This window comes from Mercenaria mercenaria, chromosome 3 (assembly GCF_021730395.1).
Source record: "Mercenaria mercenaria strain notata chromosome 3, MADL_Memer_1, whole genome shotgun sequence".
In the NCBI taxonomy this organism is placed as follows: Eukaryota; Metazoa; Mollusca; class Bivalvia; order Venerida; family Veneridae; genus Mercenaria; species Mercenaria mercenaria.
Genome location: NC_069363.1, coordinates 61,167,903 through 61,190,165, shown reverse-complemented (window position 1 = coordinate 61,190,165; position 22,263 = coordinate 61,167,903). Strand labels below are relative to the sequence as shown.

Sequence of the window (22,263 nt, the reverse complement as noted above, 5' to 3'; positions counted from 1 at the left end):
AAAACGTTATATATTTATTCCCCTGTCGAACCGCATGTATCATATAGCTTTTGTCTTATCCTTGTCCGTTTGTCAATCGTCGTTCTGCAGTCAAAGTCATATTATTAGTTATTATTTAGTACTGGGAGGGTGCCATCTGTTGAGGCAATATTTGATGTCAGATTTGTTTTTAATTAATGCTACGTAGTAGAATGGGTATTGACCGTTACTGAGCTTACAGTTACAGAATTATAAATACAGTTTTCTAATTTTACTTAAATAACGTTTGTAAGGAAACATGTATGTTGATACTTAATTTCCAGCTAGCGCGATTCACTGATTTGCCGATCCTATTCTGCGGAATATCGAAAAAAAAATCATTTTTTATATTTACATTATATAGTATCGCTGCCTTTCTCGGTTTTATTTATGCTTTCAAATAACTCATTAAAAAATTGTTTCTAAATGAATTAGAAAAGACATAAATATATTGAAAAGATAAAAAAAAAAAACAATTGAGCAAAAATATCGAGGGAGTTTTATAAATAAAGTGTACATTCTAACATGACCAGCAATGCTTAAATCGTCAAAACGATATTGTGTTCACGTCGCAGTCGGCGTCGGCGGCGCCGTTGGAAATTGTTTTTTTATAAAGTCAAATATCTCTGTTACTATCAAAGCTATTGACTTGAAACTTAAAACAGTTACTTACTATCAAAGTCTACACCAGGAGAAACAATCTCTATAACTCTGATTGAATTTTGACAGAGTTATGCCCCTTTTTAACTTAGAGTTTTAAGTTTTATTAAGTTTTACTGGCAAAGCTCTAATTCAGAGTCAAGTACTGAGAAAAGTCGAGTGGGTTGTCTTATGGACAGCTCTTGTTATTTTAGGTAGATTATGTGCATTTGGGTAGTATAATACAATTTCAAGCATCAAATTATAAACATTAAAACGGAATAGATATTACATTGCGAGAACGAAAACGCTTTATACGAGTGTTCATCACCTAGGAAATGAACTGATCAGTGGCTCCGACTCTGGACTTTTGCGCCTCCTCCAAGGCTTTGGCTCCTCCTCTTAGCCAAAATTGAGCAAAGAGGGGTAAAACCCGCCGTTAAAACACATAAATAATACAGATTTAACATACCATTATGGGAAAAATTGGTACAATGTATATTTACTCTTATATGTGTAAATTGGGACGAAATATATGGGTAAATCTCCACTTTTGGTTCGAACTTGCCCTATTTTCCAACTTTCAAAAGTTCTCGCGTCAAGGAATGCATTTACCTTGCAAAATGGCCTGCATATATAAAAAGTATAATCATTTCTGAGTGGAACTACATTGGCTATTTTTTGAAATAGGGCCTTACATTTATCTGAGAAAGGAAACAATCTACTCACCCTTCTTCTTTGTTTACATTCTGCATAAAGTTCCGGTCATTAGCGCCTCCTCGGAAGTATCATTGGCTCTTTTTTCAACTCATCTCCTTAAAGAGGACGAGCCAGTGTTTACAGGCCGTGTATATACATCGCTATACAAAATTAAAGAACGTAAGTATTCGTTATGCAATAAAATCTGTAAGAAAAAGATCCTTTGGAAGCATATAACGCAACCAAGCAAACTAATAACAGACTTCAAATTCTGTTATAGTGAATTGAATGTATTCTATGATAAAAAATTTAACACCGCCACATTTTACTTGATGACTGCTGTTGCCTAGTTTCCTGAAAAATGCGTATACCGAGGCACACACACCAGTCAGTTAACTTACGTTACGGACAAACGTAAATTGTAAATTGAAGTTTACAGAATGATTCTTGAGTTATTTAAAAGTATGAGTGAACAAATTGAAACGTTTTCTTACAGACATGAAGTAAAACTGGAAGACTGCAGGTTGTGGTAGAGGATTCGCCCCATACCTAAAGTCCGTGCGTCTGTCTTCAAACACATCACAAAGAATACCTCGAATTGTGCGCTGCAAATACGTGACAATACAATGACCCTTCTACATGAGTGTAAAACATCATATTTTCCCATTCATTCCGGTAATGCGAGACACAAAAATTGAGCGGGTTTTTTTTCTGTTTTTTTTTGTTTTTTTTTTTTTTTTTTTTTTTTTGTCAGGATCATTTTCTTTTCATTCAAAATTCAAACCAAATTTAGCTAAGACAATGCTTATATGAATGAACATTAATATACGCTTTGCCCAAACAGTACTTACGAGAAACATTAACTAAAATTTGGGTTTTATCTATCCCCTGGTTCACTCATCCATTTCAAATCTCTTTGGCAAGGACTTTTTTCGCATTATTTATTTTAAACTGCAAGCTTAAGCTTGCTGGTCGCTGTTTAGTATCAATTTCGCAATTTTCTTAAAGCTTGCTGAAAATGAATGACAACTGAATGCAAATTGTAGGCTATATATTTTAAAGCTATTGTACGATGATCAGAACGTTATGTTGTATCATATAGAAATAAGATATATTAATAATAACAGCATTTATATAAAACAGGCAAATATCTAATTATACATAAAACGTAAAAGTTTCTTTGCCTCGTTCTTTCGCCCGCGCCCGACACAATTCCAATCAGTTTGCTGTTGTCTTTTATTCGTTTGCCAGAAAACAGAACGATGAATGACGCGTGTCAAAACGAAAGGACGAACTTATGCACACGTCGAAACGGTGCCCTAAAACTGCAATTTACATTTTGTAGTATTGGTCTATGGCGGGAATGAAACAATCGATACAAACACATAGCAATAACATATAAATCGACGTTCTGTCGTTGTGGCGTGAGGAAAAGAGCGACACAACGATAATCTGTAAACTGTCGTCCTATCTTTGTGGCGGGATGAGATGGCGATACAACAACTTGTTAACTATCGTCCCGTCGCTGTGGCGGGTCGAAAGAACGACAACGTAAAATAAGAAAACATCGTTTTGGCAGGGGGGAGAACGATATTTTACTGGTACATTTTTTTGTATTTCGTTGTCTGTGAGCGTGTGCATGAGTGTCAAAGATTCTCTCGTTCTGTCACGCATCACCTCGTTCTATCGTCTTGGCGGGGGCGAAAGAACGGAAAAAAACAGCATATTATTGTTCTGTTGTTATGACAAGGGTGACATAACGAGACGACGATATAAAAAAAACTGCAAAATATCTGGACAAAGTAACGTTTTAACCGCACTGTGGACAAGACGAAAATTCCAGTAATCAGGCACCATAGAAACATATTTAAGCATCGAATCTACAGAAGATTTATACAAACCTGTCCAGCGTATCGGTATGTCCCATTCAGATAGAATAAATCTATAGGCTCTTCATTTTGAGTACGAATCCAGCGTTATGCGTTGAACCGACGTCGAATGAATTATTCGTGATGGGCGCAATCGTGCAATTTCCTTCCTTCTTGTCAAGGGTATATGACAAACCTACATACAAAATAATAGTTAATGTGAACATGTGTCTTTGTACAAACCATATTTCCATATTTCACTTTTCGGGCAGAGTTTGCGCAGGACGTTTTGTGACACAGTCAGGATGGAGGACAAATCAAGCCATTTTAGCAATTGTTTTGCTTCTGCAAAATTTAATAGCAAAATGGTGTAACTGTACACATTTATAAAATATAAAAGTTCCAAACTTATTCCTCTATGACTATCAGTGTCCTTACCTGAACTGTAATCGTGAATTGTTGATATAGGGTCCACTGTAAACAAAGGCGGACTCGGCTGTGTGTTTACTAAATCATAGCGCACAAGTTTGAAGTCCGAATCGTAATAAATCTAAAACAAAACAATAATTACATTTAGAATTACACCAGCAGAAAAAAAGAAACATCAGGGGACACCTGGGTTCGAACCGGGGACCTCTCGATCTGCAGTCGAATGCTCTACCACTGAGCTATATCCCCATGTGTTATGAAACATATTTGGAAATTCAGATTCGATCTATATTGTTTGCTTTCTAATTGAATCACCTTAAAAAAGTATTAGAATAGAGATTTGCTTCATCTAATACAGTATATTAAATCGAAATTTCTATCGCCAGCTCGATATCAACTCTCACTTACATGTGTGTTAAAGACAGCTTTCAGATTGGGTATCGTGATTTCCTCATGGTAGGAGAATTGTCCAGAGAGTTTAGGTATCGGTTTGGGAGACAGCCAACCTGCATATAGAAAAATGTTCTTTAAATGTTTGCTTACGACATGGAAAATTAAGGGTACACGTGAGTTGTTCTCCAGATACTGATATAAGTAAATATGAAATTAATTGTTGACAGGCGTCACGCTGGTCAATAGTCAAAGCAATTGGCCAAGGTCAATAGTTTTGGCTATAAGTGTATTATTAACATGAAATCAGAAATAATTTTTTGCAGTTTTATTCTTAAATACTTTTCTTATAGATCCGTGTTAAATACAGACCGTTCATATAGCACAAACTATGGACCAGTTATATATGGGGTGGTGTAATAACAGATGATTAATAACTTAACACAAAAAACGATAATTTGATGAAAAACCTTTGAAGAGATATAAGTAGAAAATCCAAAAGCAAATATTTGTAAACATTCTTACCAAATGTTACACTGACGTCCACTGCAGTATACGTGACCTGAAAAGATCATGCACATTTTCATTAAAAACGGCAATACTGCCGTCACGTCGACATATTATTTTGCTATCTAATGCTACCTAATTTGATCTACTATTTTTTCACAAAAGATGTTTTAAAATCGAAATGATATAACAGAACGATGTTACACTTAATTAACAAACTCTGAATCGATAGTTAGGCACAAAGGCACAAGACGCCTACACACTCTTAAGTTATTTAGCGGGACGTGATACCTCTCGTATTTTAATACTATTATAACACGGTCGCGTTTACGTCATTTCGACGTACTATATTTGGAGTAATACATGCGCCATGAAATAGTTCCTCACTACTTCAGCTACGTTTTACATAAAAGACCTATAAGGACTGAAATAAAAAAGAGTAGTGTCATGTATAAATATACCTTAACACGTAAAATCGCCGTGCGCAACAATTCGCTCGGGTTACTTGCGTATAACCTTTTCGTAATGTTTAGATATGTTAAAAGCATCCTTCTGCAATATATTATTTCTTTAAGTGAACATGCTTCTGTTCTTATGAACATGCTTCTGTTCTTATGATATAAAACGTGAAAAGAAAACCCGTCTTTTGAAACAAGTTAAGCAGTCCAAAATCACGGTAGTTCCATGTTGTTGGTGAAATCATTTCATAATTATCAAATGATATCTATAGGGATATGGCAGTTATATTTTGGGCTTAGTTTTATAGCTTATTCTATTAAGAAAAGATCTGTATATTGCGCTGCTTTCATAATGAATTTCTAGGATTTAGTTTATTACAGAGTAAATGTCTCCATACGCGCAATTCCTCAACAGAAAATTTCATGTGAGCGTTTTCAGTGGATGTTGGTTTTTAAAACAGATTAATTTTCTTACATGTAACATCTCATTTTTTAAGGAATGTTAAACGAACTGGCTATATATGGCTTTCATATCATCGAAAAACTCAAGATTTAATTTTTATGTGAAAAAAAGATGGAACCGATGTTAGTTTTATGTAACCTTGATATTGTCCGTAAGTATTGACCTGGCACTCATGAATATTCCGTATATTTCCGTAAATTAATCTTCGGTTTCCGAACCTAAATAGCGTTACTACTAAATATTTCATATATCATTCTTAATTGATATACTGTCGCAAGTACAGGTAGCTATGCAGACAAAGCGTTTAGCTATGCAGACAAAGCGTTTAGCTACCAATATCAGGGTTGTGGGTTCGAGTCCTACGTCTGACCATATCTTTTTTCCCCAAATTTTATATGCAGACTTTCTAGTTATTTGATCAAATGTATCGTGATATTTATAGTTCATTTATTAACAGTAATCATATTGACGCGTTGTAAAAATATGAAATAAGATTACTTTAAAGGTATCTTAGATAAAAAGACAAATTACCTGTCACCAGCGTTCCAGAAATAAATAGTACAAGAGAAAACAATTAAAATTCATGAAATATGATACATAAAATAATTTTAAAGATGACATTACAATACATTTAATTGAAATTCTTAGTGATTTCGAACCCGTAGAACCGTGCGTTAAAGTCAGACAACTTACCTCTACGCCACCGTGTTATCGATGTACTTTTCATGTTACTTTAGTAATGTAGATACTTTCAGGATACAAATTTTGCGTAAATTAACGAAAACGCCCGAAAATATTGGCAAAGGTTAATGAGTGCCAGGTCAATACTTACAGACAATACTGAGTGATTGTCATAAATCATAAATAAATCCATATCAGGAATAAGTAATAACTTTAAAAATGTGAAACACGAAAAAGATATATTGTTTACCGTATTTACTCCGGCAAGAGGAACAAAGATTTGAAGTTGCCCGCTATACACTGCAGTTTGTAGCAGAGAATAGGCGGTATTGATAGATGGCTCCGGGACAGCTGGTCCATTTACTGTACCTGCACATATAGAAAAAGTCTATAACAACTAATAGCTTTTGTCAACTAGTTTACTTAATATGACATAACTTTATTGGTTTCTAAGAAAAACGCATAGTGTTTTACTGCAATTTTCGGTTTCTTTCATCATGCTACGCCTTTGTGCACGATTTTAGGATTTATTTCAATATATATTTTGATCATGGGTTATTACAACCATGTGATCAGAACAATTTCGCCATATCAAACAAGTAACTAAACATGCATAAAAACAAAATAGACATATATTTTATACAGTTTCATATGGTTGGATCTGCTAAGACAAAAAATGTATTATTTTAAAGAAGAATGACTATTTGACAAAATAGATAAAAAGAGTCTTACAAAATATAGCCAATTTAACATGTTCTTTGGTGCATTACAAGAAGTGTGCATAGTAACAAGTTCGGAATAACTCGTATTGTCGAAGTTAAATTCTCCGGGAGATGATGTCCCTTAACCCTTACAGCTTGCTTGAAATGACTCTCATCCATAACAATTTGTGTTTCATGTGATGTATATTCTACTTACGAGAGAAATGGTCGCAAGTACTGTTGATAACAACAGCTGTGCCATCGCCAATGTGCAGTTTACTGAGCCGACATATACCTTGTGGATCGAGGGGACAAAAGTCGTAACTGTTGCAGACAAAGTTTTTGTTGGTCACGCAAAGTCTCGCACACTCCGTGATGTTAGGCGCGTTAGAATCCGAAATTACTCTGTCATCATGCTTCTCGATTTCTTTCCCAGCCAAGTAAGTAAATTGTGCTGGAAATTGAATAGACATAAATATATACATACAGCGAGATAGAGTAGCAGAAATATCCCTAAATTTGACAAAAGTTCATCCTCACACTGGGTATAGCAACAAAAGCTTGACATGATCATCGCAGACGTGCATAAAACCGGACTTAGACACTATAAACTTCATACCGCCATCTATCTGAACCTCATATTAATGTAAATTTGATCTTATTCGAATATTGCAACTTTAGGGATTATAGGCCTACTGCTGCCCCTGTACTATGGCTGACACTTCACTGACCTTTGAAATGGAACTGCTACAGTTGAACATACAAAATGATGGCTTTTACAGGCGAGCTGGATCCTTCTCGTCCTATAGCCGGACGTTGTATTAATGTTTAAATAGCTGTTCAACAAAATTTGAAAAAGCTGATTTTGTTTGAGAATTTCTTTCTGAACCTTAAGTCTACATATTTTCTTGGAAAAACTGTAACAATTATCAATCGTTTATGTACCGTAACCACAGATTTACTGTGAGGTGTTCATGGCTGGGGCGAAGGGATATCGCTAGTAAAGCAAAAACAAAAGCCTGTATTTACCTTCGTAGGGCGATCTATCTATCAGTGTTGCGGAGACGTAGATCTGGGAATTGTCGTAGTCTAGACGCACATCTTGTACACGTATAGGGTTCACATTCATTATTTCACGGAAGAATCTTTGAGAGTTGGAAATAATTTGTCCAGATGTACCGGACTTGTATGATCCTTCACGAAGAAATAAATTATATCGTTAAAATGAGTTTTTTACAGAAATGAATGCTTGTCTCTGAAATTTGCAGATATCTCTTTTATGCATATTCGATTAAAATGATATATGGATTTCGAAAACTAAAGCAAAAACGTTTGACATGCAGACAAATAAAATTACCAAGAGAAACACATTTAATGTTGCATGTTCATGAACTCTTCTTACCGGGAAATCGAACCTGGAACTGCAGTTTAGATGATTCCGAGTAGCAAGTTGACACGTCAAAGATTGAAATATCCGGATGTTCCTCGTCAAAATCCACAAAGTTATACATTACGTGATAATTTATCTGCAACATAAAATACAACGAGTAATACCAGGAGAAGGGTTATTATAAATGAGCCGTGCCATGAGAAAACCAACATTGTGGCTTTGCGACCAGCATGGAACCAGACCAGCCTGCGCATCCGCGCAGTCTGGTCAGGATCCATGCTGTTCGCTTTCAAAGCCTATTGCAATTAGAGAAATCGTTAGCGAACAGCATGGATCCTGACCAAACTGCGCGGATGCGCAGGCTGGTCTGGATCCATACTTGTCGCAAAGCCACTATGTTGGTTTTCTCATGGCACGACTCAAATATCCTTAGCTATTTTGTTTATTAATACATTGTAGAATGGGCATCAAAGAAGTGTTATTTAGATCTATATTGTAAATGATAAATAAATAAATTAAAAAAATACCAGATCAATGATTTAGACGATGTAAGCGAATGTTCTTCACACTCCGGTCATGTTAAACATCAAAAAAACCTGCAAAATGTAAGAATCTGGAGGAATTCTCGGATAAACAACACAGTTTAACATTCATCAAATCTTACGCTAGGAACTGTGACTTCTAGGTAGACCGGTACGTCACTCGGTGTCGTGGAACCATCATCCGGCTCTTCTTTAAAACCGTCCTGGAATTGTATAGAAATTGTCGCGATTTAAACATTCCAAATACAAATTTAAGTTAGAATTATGATATCGTAAATTCACAAACTTTGCTTTAATTAATGTGGACGCTTGATAAAAATTAAATTGTTAATTCAATCGCTTGTCTGTTATTTAAATTCACCTACCTGGTAAATCAGTTAAAAATACTGACCTGTTAGACAATGGCCATGTGTGCTGGTAATATGTTCAAATATTCATAATCTATGATTTCCATTTTCTGTGACGCTTGCATGAGTTAGAAAAATTGGGATACAATACAGAGTCACTGCGGCTATACAGTAGGTATAATACGATTAAATTTTGGAAGCTAGGTTAAACCTAACCCTAACCTTTAGTCAGTATATTTTGGTGGTGTGTACCTAGTGTATGGAAAAGATTGTTTCCCTAAAGAAAATATCTGCGAAATCTTACCGCTAGAAAGTAGTACTCAAATATAGCACTGACTCTTCCTACCCCGGGTATAGGATAGTCACTCCGGCGTGATGTGAATACATTACACTGCAGTCCACGAGCAACCCTCTGCAAACATAACATAATTATTGAGTCGCATCATGAGAAAACAAACATAGTGCGTTTGCGACCAGCATGGATCCAGACCAGCCTGCGAATCCGCGCAGTCTGGTCATTCGCTTTCAAAACCTATTGCAAATAGAGAAACCGTTAGCGAACAGCATGGATCCTGACCAGATGCGCGGATACGCAGACTGGTCTGGATCCATGCTGGTCGCAAACGCAGTATGTTGGTTTTCTCATGGTGCAGCTCATATAATATTCAATGTCGTCTCACTGTCAAATCATTTCAAAATACACTTTTATGTCAGAGAAGGAAAGTAAAATATATCTAGTTTATTATCAAAGTTTTGAGTTTCTTTTGACTGAATAAAGGAGTTCTAATAATTTATATATACTGGCTAAAGTCAAATACATGATTCTGTTTGCACGTATCATTTATTTGACTTTAACCATTACGTGTAATATTCAAATCTATTGAAGCATACGACACAGTTGAGATATTTAGCATTATTGTAATATACAGTAAGTATTAGAATTGTATTACCAATATATGTGCTCATAAGATAAATCCTAAATATTAATGTGACAATGATGAACTTGTTCTGGCTAGCTGCAATGTTTTAACTAGCTAGCCCAAATCAATGGCAGGTGGATTTCAACAGTAATTCTTACGTGACTTGGATAGAGGAAACGACAGTAATTTAAAAATAAGGTTTTTTTTCTGAAAAGTCTTTTAAGAAAATTGGACTGGAAGGTAGAAATAACATCAAGTTTTTAAGTAAGTCATGAGTCATCTTCAAACCGTCGAATTTTGTCATTAGTTTTCGCGATCTGTCAAAATTAATTTTATCTCTCCGTTATTCATATGCATTTTGTTCGTAAGTATCTTGATGGTACATTGTAGTGTATAACTTTTCTGTAAATTCCATATCAACATCTGTGCTTGCAATTGTTTTATTGAGTTCATGGAAGTCATGTATCACGTAAAAGTCTCTTTAGTGTTTGGTGTTTTGTCATTCACCGGAAAAACAGGGTATCGCCTTAACTAAAACATTATATGATTTTTTTTTTGTAAAACATTATAACTTGCTGTCTGTAGGTAAGATCTATGTTGTTTCATTCTATATGGAAGGCTTTGGTCATTTCTTCCGCCAACGATCATATGCATGCATCAAACATAAGTGCGGACCTTAAAGTAAATACAATTTCAATATAAAACTTCAAATTACAGGCATATCTTCATTTGAACTGAAGTTCATCTTGAGTATTTTATTTCATTGTTTCATTACCTGTCCAGTATAAGCATAACTACTGTCCAAATAGAAAAGTTGCATCGGGTCCTTCATATGGATGACATAGGAGCCGCTCTGGTTGTAGATGGTCGTATTTTCCGCTACATCGAATGATGAGTTAGCAATAGCAGACGACACACACCGGCCTGTCACTTGATCTTTTGTGTAGCGAATACCTACAGGCAAAAGGAATTATTCTTCTCTCATAACTGAGATTTTACTTAATTTTGAATTTCAGTTTTTTCTAGAATTCTTCTCATTTCCGATATGGCAGTCTAACGACCCTTCTTAAGTACATCCGGCCATTGGAACACTGTCAGCGTGAAGATAATAGTTATGCTTAAAATCATATAATTTCCGTGGTAGAAACAATATTTTATTTCAATGATACCATCAGCAGGTTTTCAAGGAAGTCAAAAGTCTATCACTGTTCTTACTTCTAGACAGTTTGCGGATTTTTCTATATTTCTATAATGAAAATTAACAAATCACTGTGTACGCTACACTACATATTTATTCTCTGAGTTTTCTCAGATGTTTGAAACGCGTTTGAAATGATGAACTAAATGAGTGTGCTAGATGGACTTTATTTTTTATAAATATCAAACTGATGTCGGCGTTCTCTTTAAAGTTTTGTTAGTTTTTAATATCAGACATTTAAAATCAAACTATAACAGTGTAAATGATAATATGCAACTATTTCACCCAAATTGTGAATTATTCTACATCATATAGAAAAACAGAGACCTTACCTTCCGCGTCTAAAATTTAGAAGAAGAAAAAAAAGTCACTTTAAATGCATGAAATAAATGAAGAATCCAATACCATAGTTGTAATCGTGTATCTCTGTGATCGGACTGGCGGTGAAAAGTGGCGCCACTTCACTTGCTGTCCGATAATCATACCGAATGTATCGATACTCCTTGTCATACCATACCTACATGTAAAGCATATAGATATATTACACATTTTTCTGATTAGATACTGGAGATGTTGTCTAATCGAGCAGAAAACACACAATTGCAGGCACCTTTTAGCCTGGGAAGCCATTGATAATATTTGTACTTTGTCAGAAGAAATCATACCTAATATCTATGCATTAAAGATCCCGTTTAATTTGCGCTAGTTAGTCTTAATTGGCATTCAGCGAGTTTCTGATATTGTCAATTTGCAGGTTGAAAAAAATTAGAAATTGTCAGAGTGGATTCCCTGGCTAGGCACCTTTCATAGACGGTACCATACATGCACGTGTATGTAATTAGATCAACTCTCTGGCACGACTACGGACAGTTCAAATATAGATCTTTTTCAGAAAAAAAGATAGCTTCCAATTTTGAATAATGTCATAAAAGAAAGTTATGAAATATATATGCTCATGCCATCTTGTATTCTATATTTATATTCTAAATCAGATTAGACCCAGGATAATATTTTAAAATATGAACTATTTACTTCATAGTAGCTACAGAATTATTTATATTTTTGTATGTAATAAGCAGTACTGTGTGTTGGCTTAACAAGTACACATCTAATATAATATATTTTATACATTGTATACATGCACTACCACAAAAGAAACTGGAGAGATTGTTACAGGAGGCATTTAATTGTGAATGCGGCTCAAATATACAACTTACGTCTGCTTGGAATATTTTATTGTTTCCACCTTGTATAATTTCCTGTCTATAATGGTAGTAGGCCATCAACTTGGGTACTGGTTTTGTAACCTTCCGTGGGCATACAACTCCTTTAGGTGTCTACAAAGAAAGAAAACATTGCACACATTTTACAGTACACTACTGTAGATACCTGGATCGGTGACTTTTATGAGGGGCGTTAAAAAAGTTATAACGGTCATGCCGTTTGTGTGTTTTTTTTTACATTTTGATAAATACATTGAATATGAACAAATTTTTGCGTGTATTTAGTATACATTAGAACTGAACACATTTCCAAATTGGGCGGTTCTTGTGCAGATAATAGGTTTTTTCCTTAAACATTTATTTTGGATGATGACGTTAACACCACGTTTAGCCTATGTAATTTGTTATTAACATTTTAGCAAATATTAACATATTTAGTTTACATTGCTCCAACATTCAATATAATAGTAATGTCTCAATAGTTGCAAAAGAAAAATTATTTCACGACAGTAACCATGACTAGCGAGTCAGTTGGAAATTGAAGAAAAAAACTGTAAATTTGATGTAATGTTCAATGTCATCTCGAGGCAGTACATTGTCCGTACATACAAAATTTAAATAGCTATTCTGAAGTACGTAAAACTTCAAATGAATACTTTTAATATTGTATTGTTACTACCACTGCATCAGAACTGTGTGAAAGCTCTGCGTTCAAGCATTATCAGGTCAATTACTCGAAAAAAAACCTTGAAACAAATAGTCAGTGGCTGGTTGAACAAATAGTCAGTATACTGTACTAGTTGGTTGTGTGGACAAAAAAGACGTCTTTTTAGGTAAATACAAAACAACTAGGACAACTGGAATGCTAAAATCGTATTACTTGGCAATTGTAACTTTTGATGTACAATTATACATTATTTATTAAATCCGATCTAATACGATTGTTTCTTTTGTGATACTCGAAGCATTCCCTTTGTCACATATGCACGTGGCGCTCGTGTTGTTATTCAAATAAATACAGAATCCATAGCATGTATTTACAAAAATAAAAAGTCAGTTAAAAACTCGTGAACCACTATTTCTTCAAAATTGCCCAACTGTTGAAAATATCTAGCACATGTTTAATAAAATCGTTATCGTATTTTTATGCTCTAGTAGGCCATTCTCAAAAATAATTTGTTGAAACGATGTTGTGTCAGAAAACCATTTAAAATTAAGCTATTTTGGAACGTTGAACTCATCAAAAGTATATCGGGCAGTGTGTGACATAGGAAACCTCGTCTGACACCAACACATCAACGTTTTCAGTCATGTCAACGTCACATTCGAAAGCGATTTGCAACGTTACAACTCATACATTTCATAATTCAACATCTTGGTCAATGTATCAATCATTTACGGTGCTAAAACTTTTACGGATATTCGGTTATCGATGATCGAAATTCTGTTTATCCGAAAAAAAATTGCCCGAAAATGAATTTCACGGGCGGTAGTCACATGAATTATGATTTCCACGTGCGCATGTGACAAATTGAGTATCATGAAGAAAATGGATTTCACGTGCAGTAGTTCCATGAATTACAACATGAGTTCCACGTGCACATCTGACAAAGGTGCCTTTTTCTTGAGTGTCATTATTAGATGACTAAATTATCATAAGTAAAAAACTCGCCTACCTCAAACACTGTAACATCTTGAATTGATGTCCTGAAGTCAATATAATCATAATAATGCGTGAAGTTTTTGGTAACGCCTAATTTATTCACAAACACGCCAGTAGCCAGTGCTCGAACCGGGATCTGTGGGTAGCCAACAGGATCGCTCCAATTTAAAGCTAAAATATAAATGTTACAACTGTTTTCAAGACAAAGTGAAAGATATGAATTTCATGATCAGTAATCGGTGTTTATTCAGTAAGTCTGTAAAAAAATACACCGACTGATGCCAGTTTATGTGAAATCTTCTGAATAGTTTATTTAGAATCAATCTGCGAGCCAACTTGGCAGCTTTGACAGAAGTTTCTGACAGGAAATGCCACAAAATCGTAGTTTTAACCCATAATTATTTTAGTAAAGTTGAGAGCTTGATACACTATACCATTCCGAGGCAGGATACTTTATGAAAACCTGCCGACCATATAAACTCTTTTGAGAGTAAAGAACGAAGATCCGTTTAAAGGGCGTAGAAACATAGAGCACTATCCTTCTTCTTAATAAAACATTGATAGTATGTGGGTCTTACTTTGAAAGAGAAAACCACAATTTATCTTCAGTACTCTGGAACATTGCCGGCTGTTGTAATTTATAATGAGATAAATACCTGTAAAGTAATAATCCAGTGTGAAGTTGGCCCTCAACTGCGGCCAATACAAACAACTTCGCCACCTATCACATTGTATACCTCGAACAACTTCTCTTCCCATGTATTTCTGTCAATATAAATCTGAGGTATTCACTCTACAGAATGTTATATACCATTACGCTTGAAGCCTTCTAATTAAATATGAGCCGTGCCATGGGAAAACCAACATAATGGCTTTGCGACCAGCATGGATCCAGACCAGCCTGCGCATCCGCGCAGTCTGGTCAGGATCCATGCTGTTCGCTTTCAAAGCCTATTGCAATTAGAGAAACTGTTAGCGAACAGGATGGATCCTGACCAGACTGCGCGGATGCGCAGGCTGGTCTGGATCCATGCTGGTCGCAAACCCACTATGTTGGTTTTCTCATGGCACGGCTCATATGTGAAAGTGCTGGTGCTATGACCAGTGTCAGACATAAGCAACCTTTGTACAAAGGTCTTCACGTACGAATTTGTAAAAATACAGAGAAACAGATATCAAACAAGCTTTATTTATTTATCTAATTCAGGAATAGATTTAAGAATTAATTTGTAAGCATCTGTTTGCTTGACAGCGCCTTTGGTCAACTTAAAATCCAATTGTCGTAGCATTAAAAGTGTTAGATCTAGTTTGTCTTTCAATATACCAGAAAATGCCAAACAAATGTAAACATAGTGCAGATTTCCTTGTTCAAAGTTATTGGGAAAATATATAAACCTCGCCAAATTGTTTAGCGAAATGTAGAGCACCACCCGCTGTGAATGTGTGGAAGCCTCCTTTAGGTCCGGTTACATTTCCAAACAGTATATTGTTGTTGTCGCCAGTCAGATTGTGCATAGTACACTGTCCATCTGTAAAAAAACCTTTCTATTTAGTTTTTCGTACCAATTCCCTCGTTAGTAACTTATCATTATAAACATCAATTTTGTCATTGTCACGCAAGTTATGTATCTTTACATACATTGTCAATGTGAAACAGTAACGTAAGATAATATACTTTGCAGTCACTGAAGAACAGTTACATAGCATAAGGCATGCTTTCTTACTATCACTGTAACAATAAAGTATATTACGTTATTAACATACGTTGGCATGGAAAGGCAGTAACGTATCATAACATAGTCTGTTACTGTCACTGTATATCATTAACGTATATTAACATGCTTTAGCATTTTAGAATAGTAACGTATCATAACATAGTCTGTCTCTGTCGCTGTATAACATTAACGTATCTTCACATACTTTAGCAGTATGACTGTATACAGTAACGTATATATACCTATTTTACCACTATAAAATGGTAACGCATTATAACATAGTCTGTCACTTTCGCTGTATAACATTAACGTATCTTCACATACTTTAGCAGTATGACTGTATACAGTAACGTATATATACCTATTTTACCACTATAAAATGGTAACGCATTATAACATAGTCTGTCACTTTCGCTGATTAATACTAACCATTCATAACATAGTCTGTCACTTTCGCTGGTTAATAGCAACGTAACGTAACGTAGGCTGTCACTATCGCTGATTAATAGCAACGTAACGTAAAGTAGGCTGTCACTTTCGCTGACTAATAGCAACGTAACGTAACGAAGGCTGTCACTTTCGCTGATTAATAGTAACGAATCATAACATAGTCTGCCACTTTCGTTGGTGAATAGCAACGTAACGTAACGTAGGCTGTCACTTTCGCTGATTAATAGTAACGAATCATAACATAGTCTGTCACTTTCGTTGGTTAATAGCAACGTAACGTAACGTAGGCTGTCACTTTCGCTGATTAATAGTAACGAATCATAACATAGTCTGCCACTTTCGCTTATTAATAGCAACGTTACGTAACGTAGGCTGTCACTTTCGCTGAACCCGCCCGCTTAGCTCAGTAGGTAGAGCGTCGGTCTACGGATCGCGGGGTCGTGAGTTCGATCTTCGGGCTGGGCGTATGTTCTCCGTGACTATTTGATCAACGACATTGTGTCTGAAATCATTAGTCCTCCACCTCTGATTCATGTGGGGAAGTTGGCAGTTACTTGCGGAGAACAGGTCTGTACTGGTACAGAATCCAGGAACACTGGTTAGGTTAACTGCCCGCCGTTACATGACTGAAATACTGTTGAAAAACGGCGTTAAACCCAAAACAAACAAACACTTTCGCTGATTAATAGTAACGAATCCTAACGTAGTCGGTCACTTTCGCTGGTTAATAGCAACGTAACGTAACGTAGGCTGTCACATTCGCTGATTAATAGCAACGTAACGTAACGTAGGCTGTCACTTTCGCTGATTAATAGCAACGTAACGTAACGTAGGCTGTCACTTTCGCTGATTAATAGCAACGTAACGTAACGTAGGCTGTCATTTTCGCTGATTAACAGCAACGTAACGTAACGTAGGCTGTCACTTTCGCTGATTAACAGCAACGTAACGTAAAGTAGGCTGTCACTTTCGCTGATTAATAGCAACGTAACGTAGGCTGTCACTTTCGCTGATTAATAGCAACGGAACGTAACGTAGGCTGTCACTTTTGCTGATTAATAGCAACGTAACGTAACGTAGGCTGTCACTTTCGCTGATTAATAGCAACGTAACGTAACGTAGGCTGTCACTTTCGCTGATTAGTAATAACGTATCATAACATAGTCTGTCACTTTCGTTGAGTAATAGTGAAGTATCATAACATAGTGTATTACTGTCACTGTACAGCAGTAACATATATTAATATACTTTAGCACTATCTAATAGTAATGTATCATAACATAGTTTGTCAATACAGCTGTATAACTGTAAAGTATACTAACATACTCTAGCACGGTGTTATAGTAACATATCATAACTTTGTCTGTCAGTGTCACTGCATAAGAGTATCGTATCTGCACAAACATTAATTACCACTTTATGATAGTGACGTATTATAAAATAGTCTGTCAATGGCACTGTATGACATAAATATATCTTGAAAAACATGCATTTAGTTACAAACATTATATTTTATCAACTTGTGCCCTGCTCTCCTATACATATCGGCATATGAGAATTTCTGTTTTGATTCTTTCAAGTACAAGGAATGAAAAATCTTTGACCGTATATAACGAGCAATAAATAACTATTTTCAAAGTGTACTATATCGAAGATTTTTAATAATAATAATAATAACTTGTTGACGTTGTGTAATAGCTTGTCAACGTAAAACAACAGCTCGTTGACATAGCCAAACACTTCACCGTAAAGGTTAAAGACCACCAATTGTTTTCCCATAGAAATATATTATTACATTATAACATTATGGCGCGTACGGCCTTCCATACATCGAAACATGTATATCTAATTATATGTTTTTCAAGAACTATCTTAGTTCTAACATATATGCAGTGACGATTCTCAATATTGGGAAAAAAATTCAGTTCTTTGGTTGGTTAACATGACTGACCAATTAGAAAGCACAGACGTTACCCAGGAAAATACACTTTCCTCATTCCCAGTAACAATAGCTCATTGACGTTGTCAAAGGTTATCATCGTAAGACAACTACTCGTTGATGTGGACAAACATTTTCAACGTAAAACAATTGCTCGTTGACGTTGTCAAACATTTTCAACGTGAAACGACTGCTCGATGACGTTGTCAAACATTTTCAACGTGAAACAACTGCTCGATGACGTTGTCAAACATTTTCAACGTGAAACAACAGCTCGATGACGTTGTCAAACATTTTGTAATAACCCATTACAGTGATGATAGCTTGTAAACGTAAAACAGTAGTTCGTTTTCTTGGTCAAACCTTCTCAACGTAAAACAATAGTTCGTTAATGTGGTCTAAATTTGTCAACGTCAAACAATTGCTACTTAGTGTTGTCAAATCTTATCAACTTGACAACTATGTCGAACTCACCACCAGCGGGTTCGACAAAAAAAACCACTATACTTACGGTCAACGTAGAACAATTGCTCGTTAGCGTAGTCAAACACTATAATCAACGCAGAAAACGACTATACTAACGATCAAGTAGAACAACTGCTCGTTAGCGTAGTCAAATCCTATAATCAACGCAGAAAACGACTATACTAACGATCAACGGAGAATAACTGTTCGTTAGCGTAGTCATACTATAATCAACGCAGAAAACGACTATACTTACGGTCAACGTAGAATAACTGTCCGTTAGCGTAGTCAAACACTATAATCAACGCAGAAAACGACTATACTAACGATCAACGCAGAATAAATGCTCGTTAGCGTAGTCAAACACTATAATCAACGCAGAAAATGACTATACTAACGACCAACGGAGAATAACTGTTCGTTAGCGTAGTCAAACACTGTAATCAACGCAAGAAAACCACTATACTTACGGTCAACGTAGAACAACTGCTCGTTAGCGTAGTCAAACACGATAGTATAGAGGATATCTGTGGCTTCGACCTTGAGAGTAGCTCTGTTTCCCGGGTTGTCGAAATATTCGTATCCTGTAACTGTCATGTTGGCTTCAACAAGCGTGGCCTCAATCGTTGTCGAATATTGGTCCGGGATGTCGGGCAATGGCGGACCTGTTCAAACGTTTAAATTTAGATGCATCAGTCATAATTTTCTCTGTAAGAGGGATCTCCTATAGGGATTTTTCGTCAGTCATCATTGACCAATCGTTGTAATGGTTTCCGTGACGTAAATGTTCAAACATTTGTCAGTAAAGGTGGTCCTCTCTTAATATTTTAACTGATTTTATATTTTCTTGCTATTTACTTTTATGTAAACACTTGCGTATCTATTTTATGCAAACAATTAATTATTACCTGTATTTGTCCCATCGAAGGGTGGGCAATACATATCGCAAGAAACATATGGTAGACACAGCACCAACGAAATACCGGTTAAAATCTGCAAAGAAAGTGACAAAGTCAATACTCATAACCATAAAATTTAATAACATATACATGTTCAGATGTACAGATACTGCTTTACAAATCTACTTTTAAAAAAAAGATATAACAAAAAATCATGTTCACACATTTTCAATCTTAGTGGGCAGTATAATTTATTATGTCAGTATATTTTGCAAACATGCTTGGCATTAATTTTACGTTTACCAAATTAAAAACGAATTTATCGAAGATTTTCGGCCACTACATTTAAGTTTAGACCAAATTATAATATGACAGACAGACAGGAGAAAACAACATAGTGGCTTCGCGACCAGCATGGATCCAGACCAGCCTGCGCTTCCGCGCAGTCTGGTCAGGGTCCAAGCTGTTCGCTTTCAAAGCCTATTGCAATTAGAGAAACTGTTAGCGAACAGCATGGAACTAGACCAGACTGCACAGATGCACAGGCTGGTCTGGATCCATGCTGGTCGCAAATGCACTATGTTGGTTTGCTCATGGCGCGGCCCATAATATACTCACTTATATCAGGAAGGTCTAATACATCTTTCTCTCTGGGTAAGACAAGTCTAGATTTAGGCATTTTCACAGGGCGAAAAGTAACATTAATGTAAATATTTTCCATTTAAAAACAGATGCAGGCAATAATTTCATGGCAGAACTTTTGTTTTCAACAAAAAAATCAACAAATGCTTTCCCAGGTTTTCACTGAAATTGACGAGTTAAACTGTAAGTGTTTGAGTAATAGCAGAATAACCTACGGCATACGCTTCGATTGGACGACAGCATAAGATAAAATAAATGCCGGTTTCCAGTCCCCGTATCAGTTGTTCCATCTTATATGTATTATAGTGCAGGTTCAAATGGAAAAACAAAACGCTGTACTACATAACAGCAAACCAAATGAAATAAAAAATGAATTTCACGAACATATTCGGCCACTCCATTTAAATTTGAATCAAATGATAACATATTTTGAGCCACTTTATTCAAGTTTAAACTAAATTTCGAATGAATTCCACAAAGATTTAAGCCACTCACTAGCTATGTTTAAACCAAATGATAAAATGAATTTCACGAAGACTTTCAGCCGTTACATAGAAATGTTTAGGCCAAATGATCAAAATTAATTTCACGAAGATTTTCTGTCACTCCATTTACGTTTAAACCAAATGATAAAGTTGAATTTCACGAAGATTTTAGACACCCCATAGATCTAAACGTTTAAGCCAAATGATAAAAATGAATTTTACTAAGATTTTCAGCCACGCCATGTAAATTCAAAGCGACGTTGAAACGATATTGATTTTTGAAGAAAAAATAGTATAACATTAAACCTTTTTGCCTTTTCTTACAATTCACACTGATCACACAATCGAGATCTTAAAAAATCACTCAATCGAGATATTGAAAAAAAATCACTCAATGGAGATCTAAGAAAGGAAAGGTTTTCTCTGATGCACTTTCCAGTGTTGTAAATCTCTAACAATGACCAGGCTCCAAGATATGGTTAAAAAGCTACACATGATTGACAAATAAAACAAAATCAATAGAACTCGGTGTTTTTCATCAGTACCTTCATTTTTATACTACGTTGAAGTTCAGATCTATGTCGGAGTGTTGTTAATCTAAGATTTCAAACTAAAATCCAGCGAACACACACTTAAACACTATCCATCATAAAAACATTTAGTTATTTAATCAAAAACAAATATGTGGATATAAATGTACTATATTTCTCTATGTATATGAAACATATGTGGACTTTTAACCCATGAACAATATGTATCAATCACTTGTTTCACATTATCTTATCATTATCAGCTGTAATATCACTCCGCAGTTTTATTTTTGCACACTCCTATCTGACCGCCGTCATATATGTACCCGATACATTATCAAACAATGTCACGATAAATATGAAATCATTTCGTAACTTTCGAACATTTGTTAGTAGTTAGAGGAACGGAAAAAAAAGTTTAATTTAAAAAATCTTGGTAGCGTCGCAAGGCATCTCGACGGGGTATTTCGCGCCAACTGGGATACTAGTTTTGGTCATAGTATATTCCGGTCGATTTGATATTTGTCTTTGGTCGGAATAGCCTATTCTGACAAGGCCCAGTAAACAGCCTTATTGACAAGGTAATGACTCTGTTGACAATCGTGTTTTAAATAAGTTCAGAGTATTGAATGGAAGCAATGTTGTAAGCTCGGTGAGCTTGGACTATACGCTAAACAACTTTTCTAACGCTACTTCCAGTAGTCTTTACAAGGCCGTCGCGGACGGTCCGGCCGGTCCGGCCACTTTTTTGGCCGGGCATGACTTCGGCTGAAATCATCCGGACCAGTTTTTCGAATTAAATCTTATCTTTTGCTTTGATTAAAAGTATCGAAATATTGCCTTGTTTATGCAATTATCCACCAAGAGCAGTATCCGTCATGATTACCATCTTCGCAATAACTTTAAAACTACCATAAGTATCAAAATAACAGATATTACTAATCCGACGAAACCCATGTTTTTCAAAATCGCAATTTTAGCCAGTAATTATGCTACAGTAGT

The 22,263-nt window shown here is 35.6% G+C and overlaps 1 protein-coding gene and 1 non-coding gene across 2 annotated transcripts in view; both read right to left on the bottom strand.

The window, feature by feature from the left end:
* Window positions 1-21,478, bottom strand: part of LOC123524576 (uncharacterized) — a 218,450-nt gene extending 196,972 nt beyond the window's left edge. The window contains exons 1-16 of the mRNA XM_053539731.1: window positions 21,277-21,478; window positions 19,614-19,698; window positions 19,176-19,370; window positions 15,532-15,665; window positions 14,793-14,901; window positions 14,150-14,307; window positions 12,468-12,587; window positions 11,656-11,767; window positions 10,828-11,006; window positions 9,437-9,544; window positions 8,908-8,988; window positions 8,256-8,379; window positions 7,883-8,047; window positions 7,071-7,307; window positions 6,403-6,521; window positions 4,569-4,605 (exon numbers count right to left, since the gene is read on the bottom strand). Of these exons, the coding sequence (XP_053395706.1) occupies window positions 4,569-4,605; window positions 6,403-6,521; window positions 7,071-7,307; window positions 7,883-8,047; window positions 8,256-8,379; window positions 8,908-8,988; window positions 9,437-9,544; window positions 10,828-11,006; window positions 11,656-11,767; window positions 12,468-12,587; window positions 14,150-14,307; window positions 14,793-14,901; window positions 15,532-15,665; window positions 19,176-19,370; window positions 19,614-19,698; window positions 21,277-21,282 (1,969 nt within the window). The 5' untranslated portion in view covers window positions 21,283-21,478. The remainder of the gene's footprint in view (window positions 1-4,568; window positions 4,606-6,402; window positions 6,522-7,070; window positions 7,308-7,882; window positions 8,048-8,255; window positions 8,380-8,907; window positions 8,989-9,436; window positions 9,545-10,827; window positions 11,007-11,655; window positions 11,768-12,467; window positions 12,588-14,149; window positions 14,308-14,792; window positions 14,902-15,531; window positions 15,666-19,175; window positions 19,371-19,613; window positions 19,699-21,276) is intronic.
* Window positions 3,831-3,902, bottom strand: Trnac-gca (transfer RNA cysteine (anticodon GCA)). The gene has a single exon. It is a non-coding gene; the product is annotated as a tRNA-Cys (tRNA).
* Window positions 21,479-22,263: the final 785 nt, after the last annotated feature.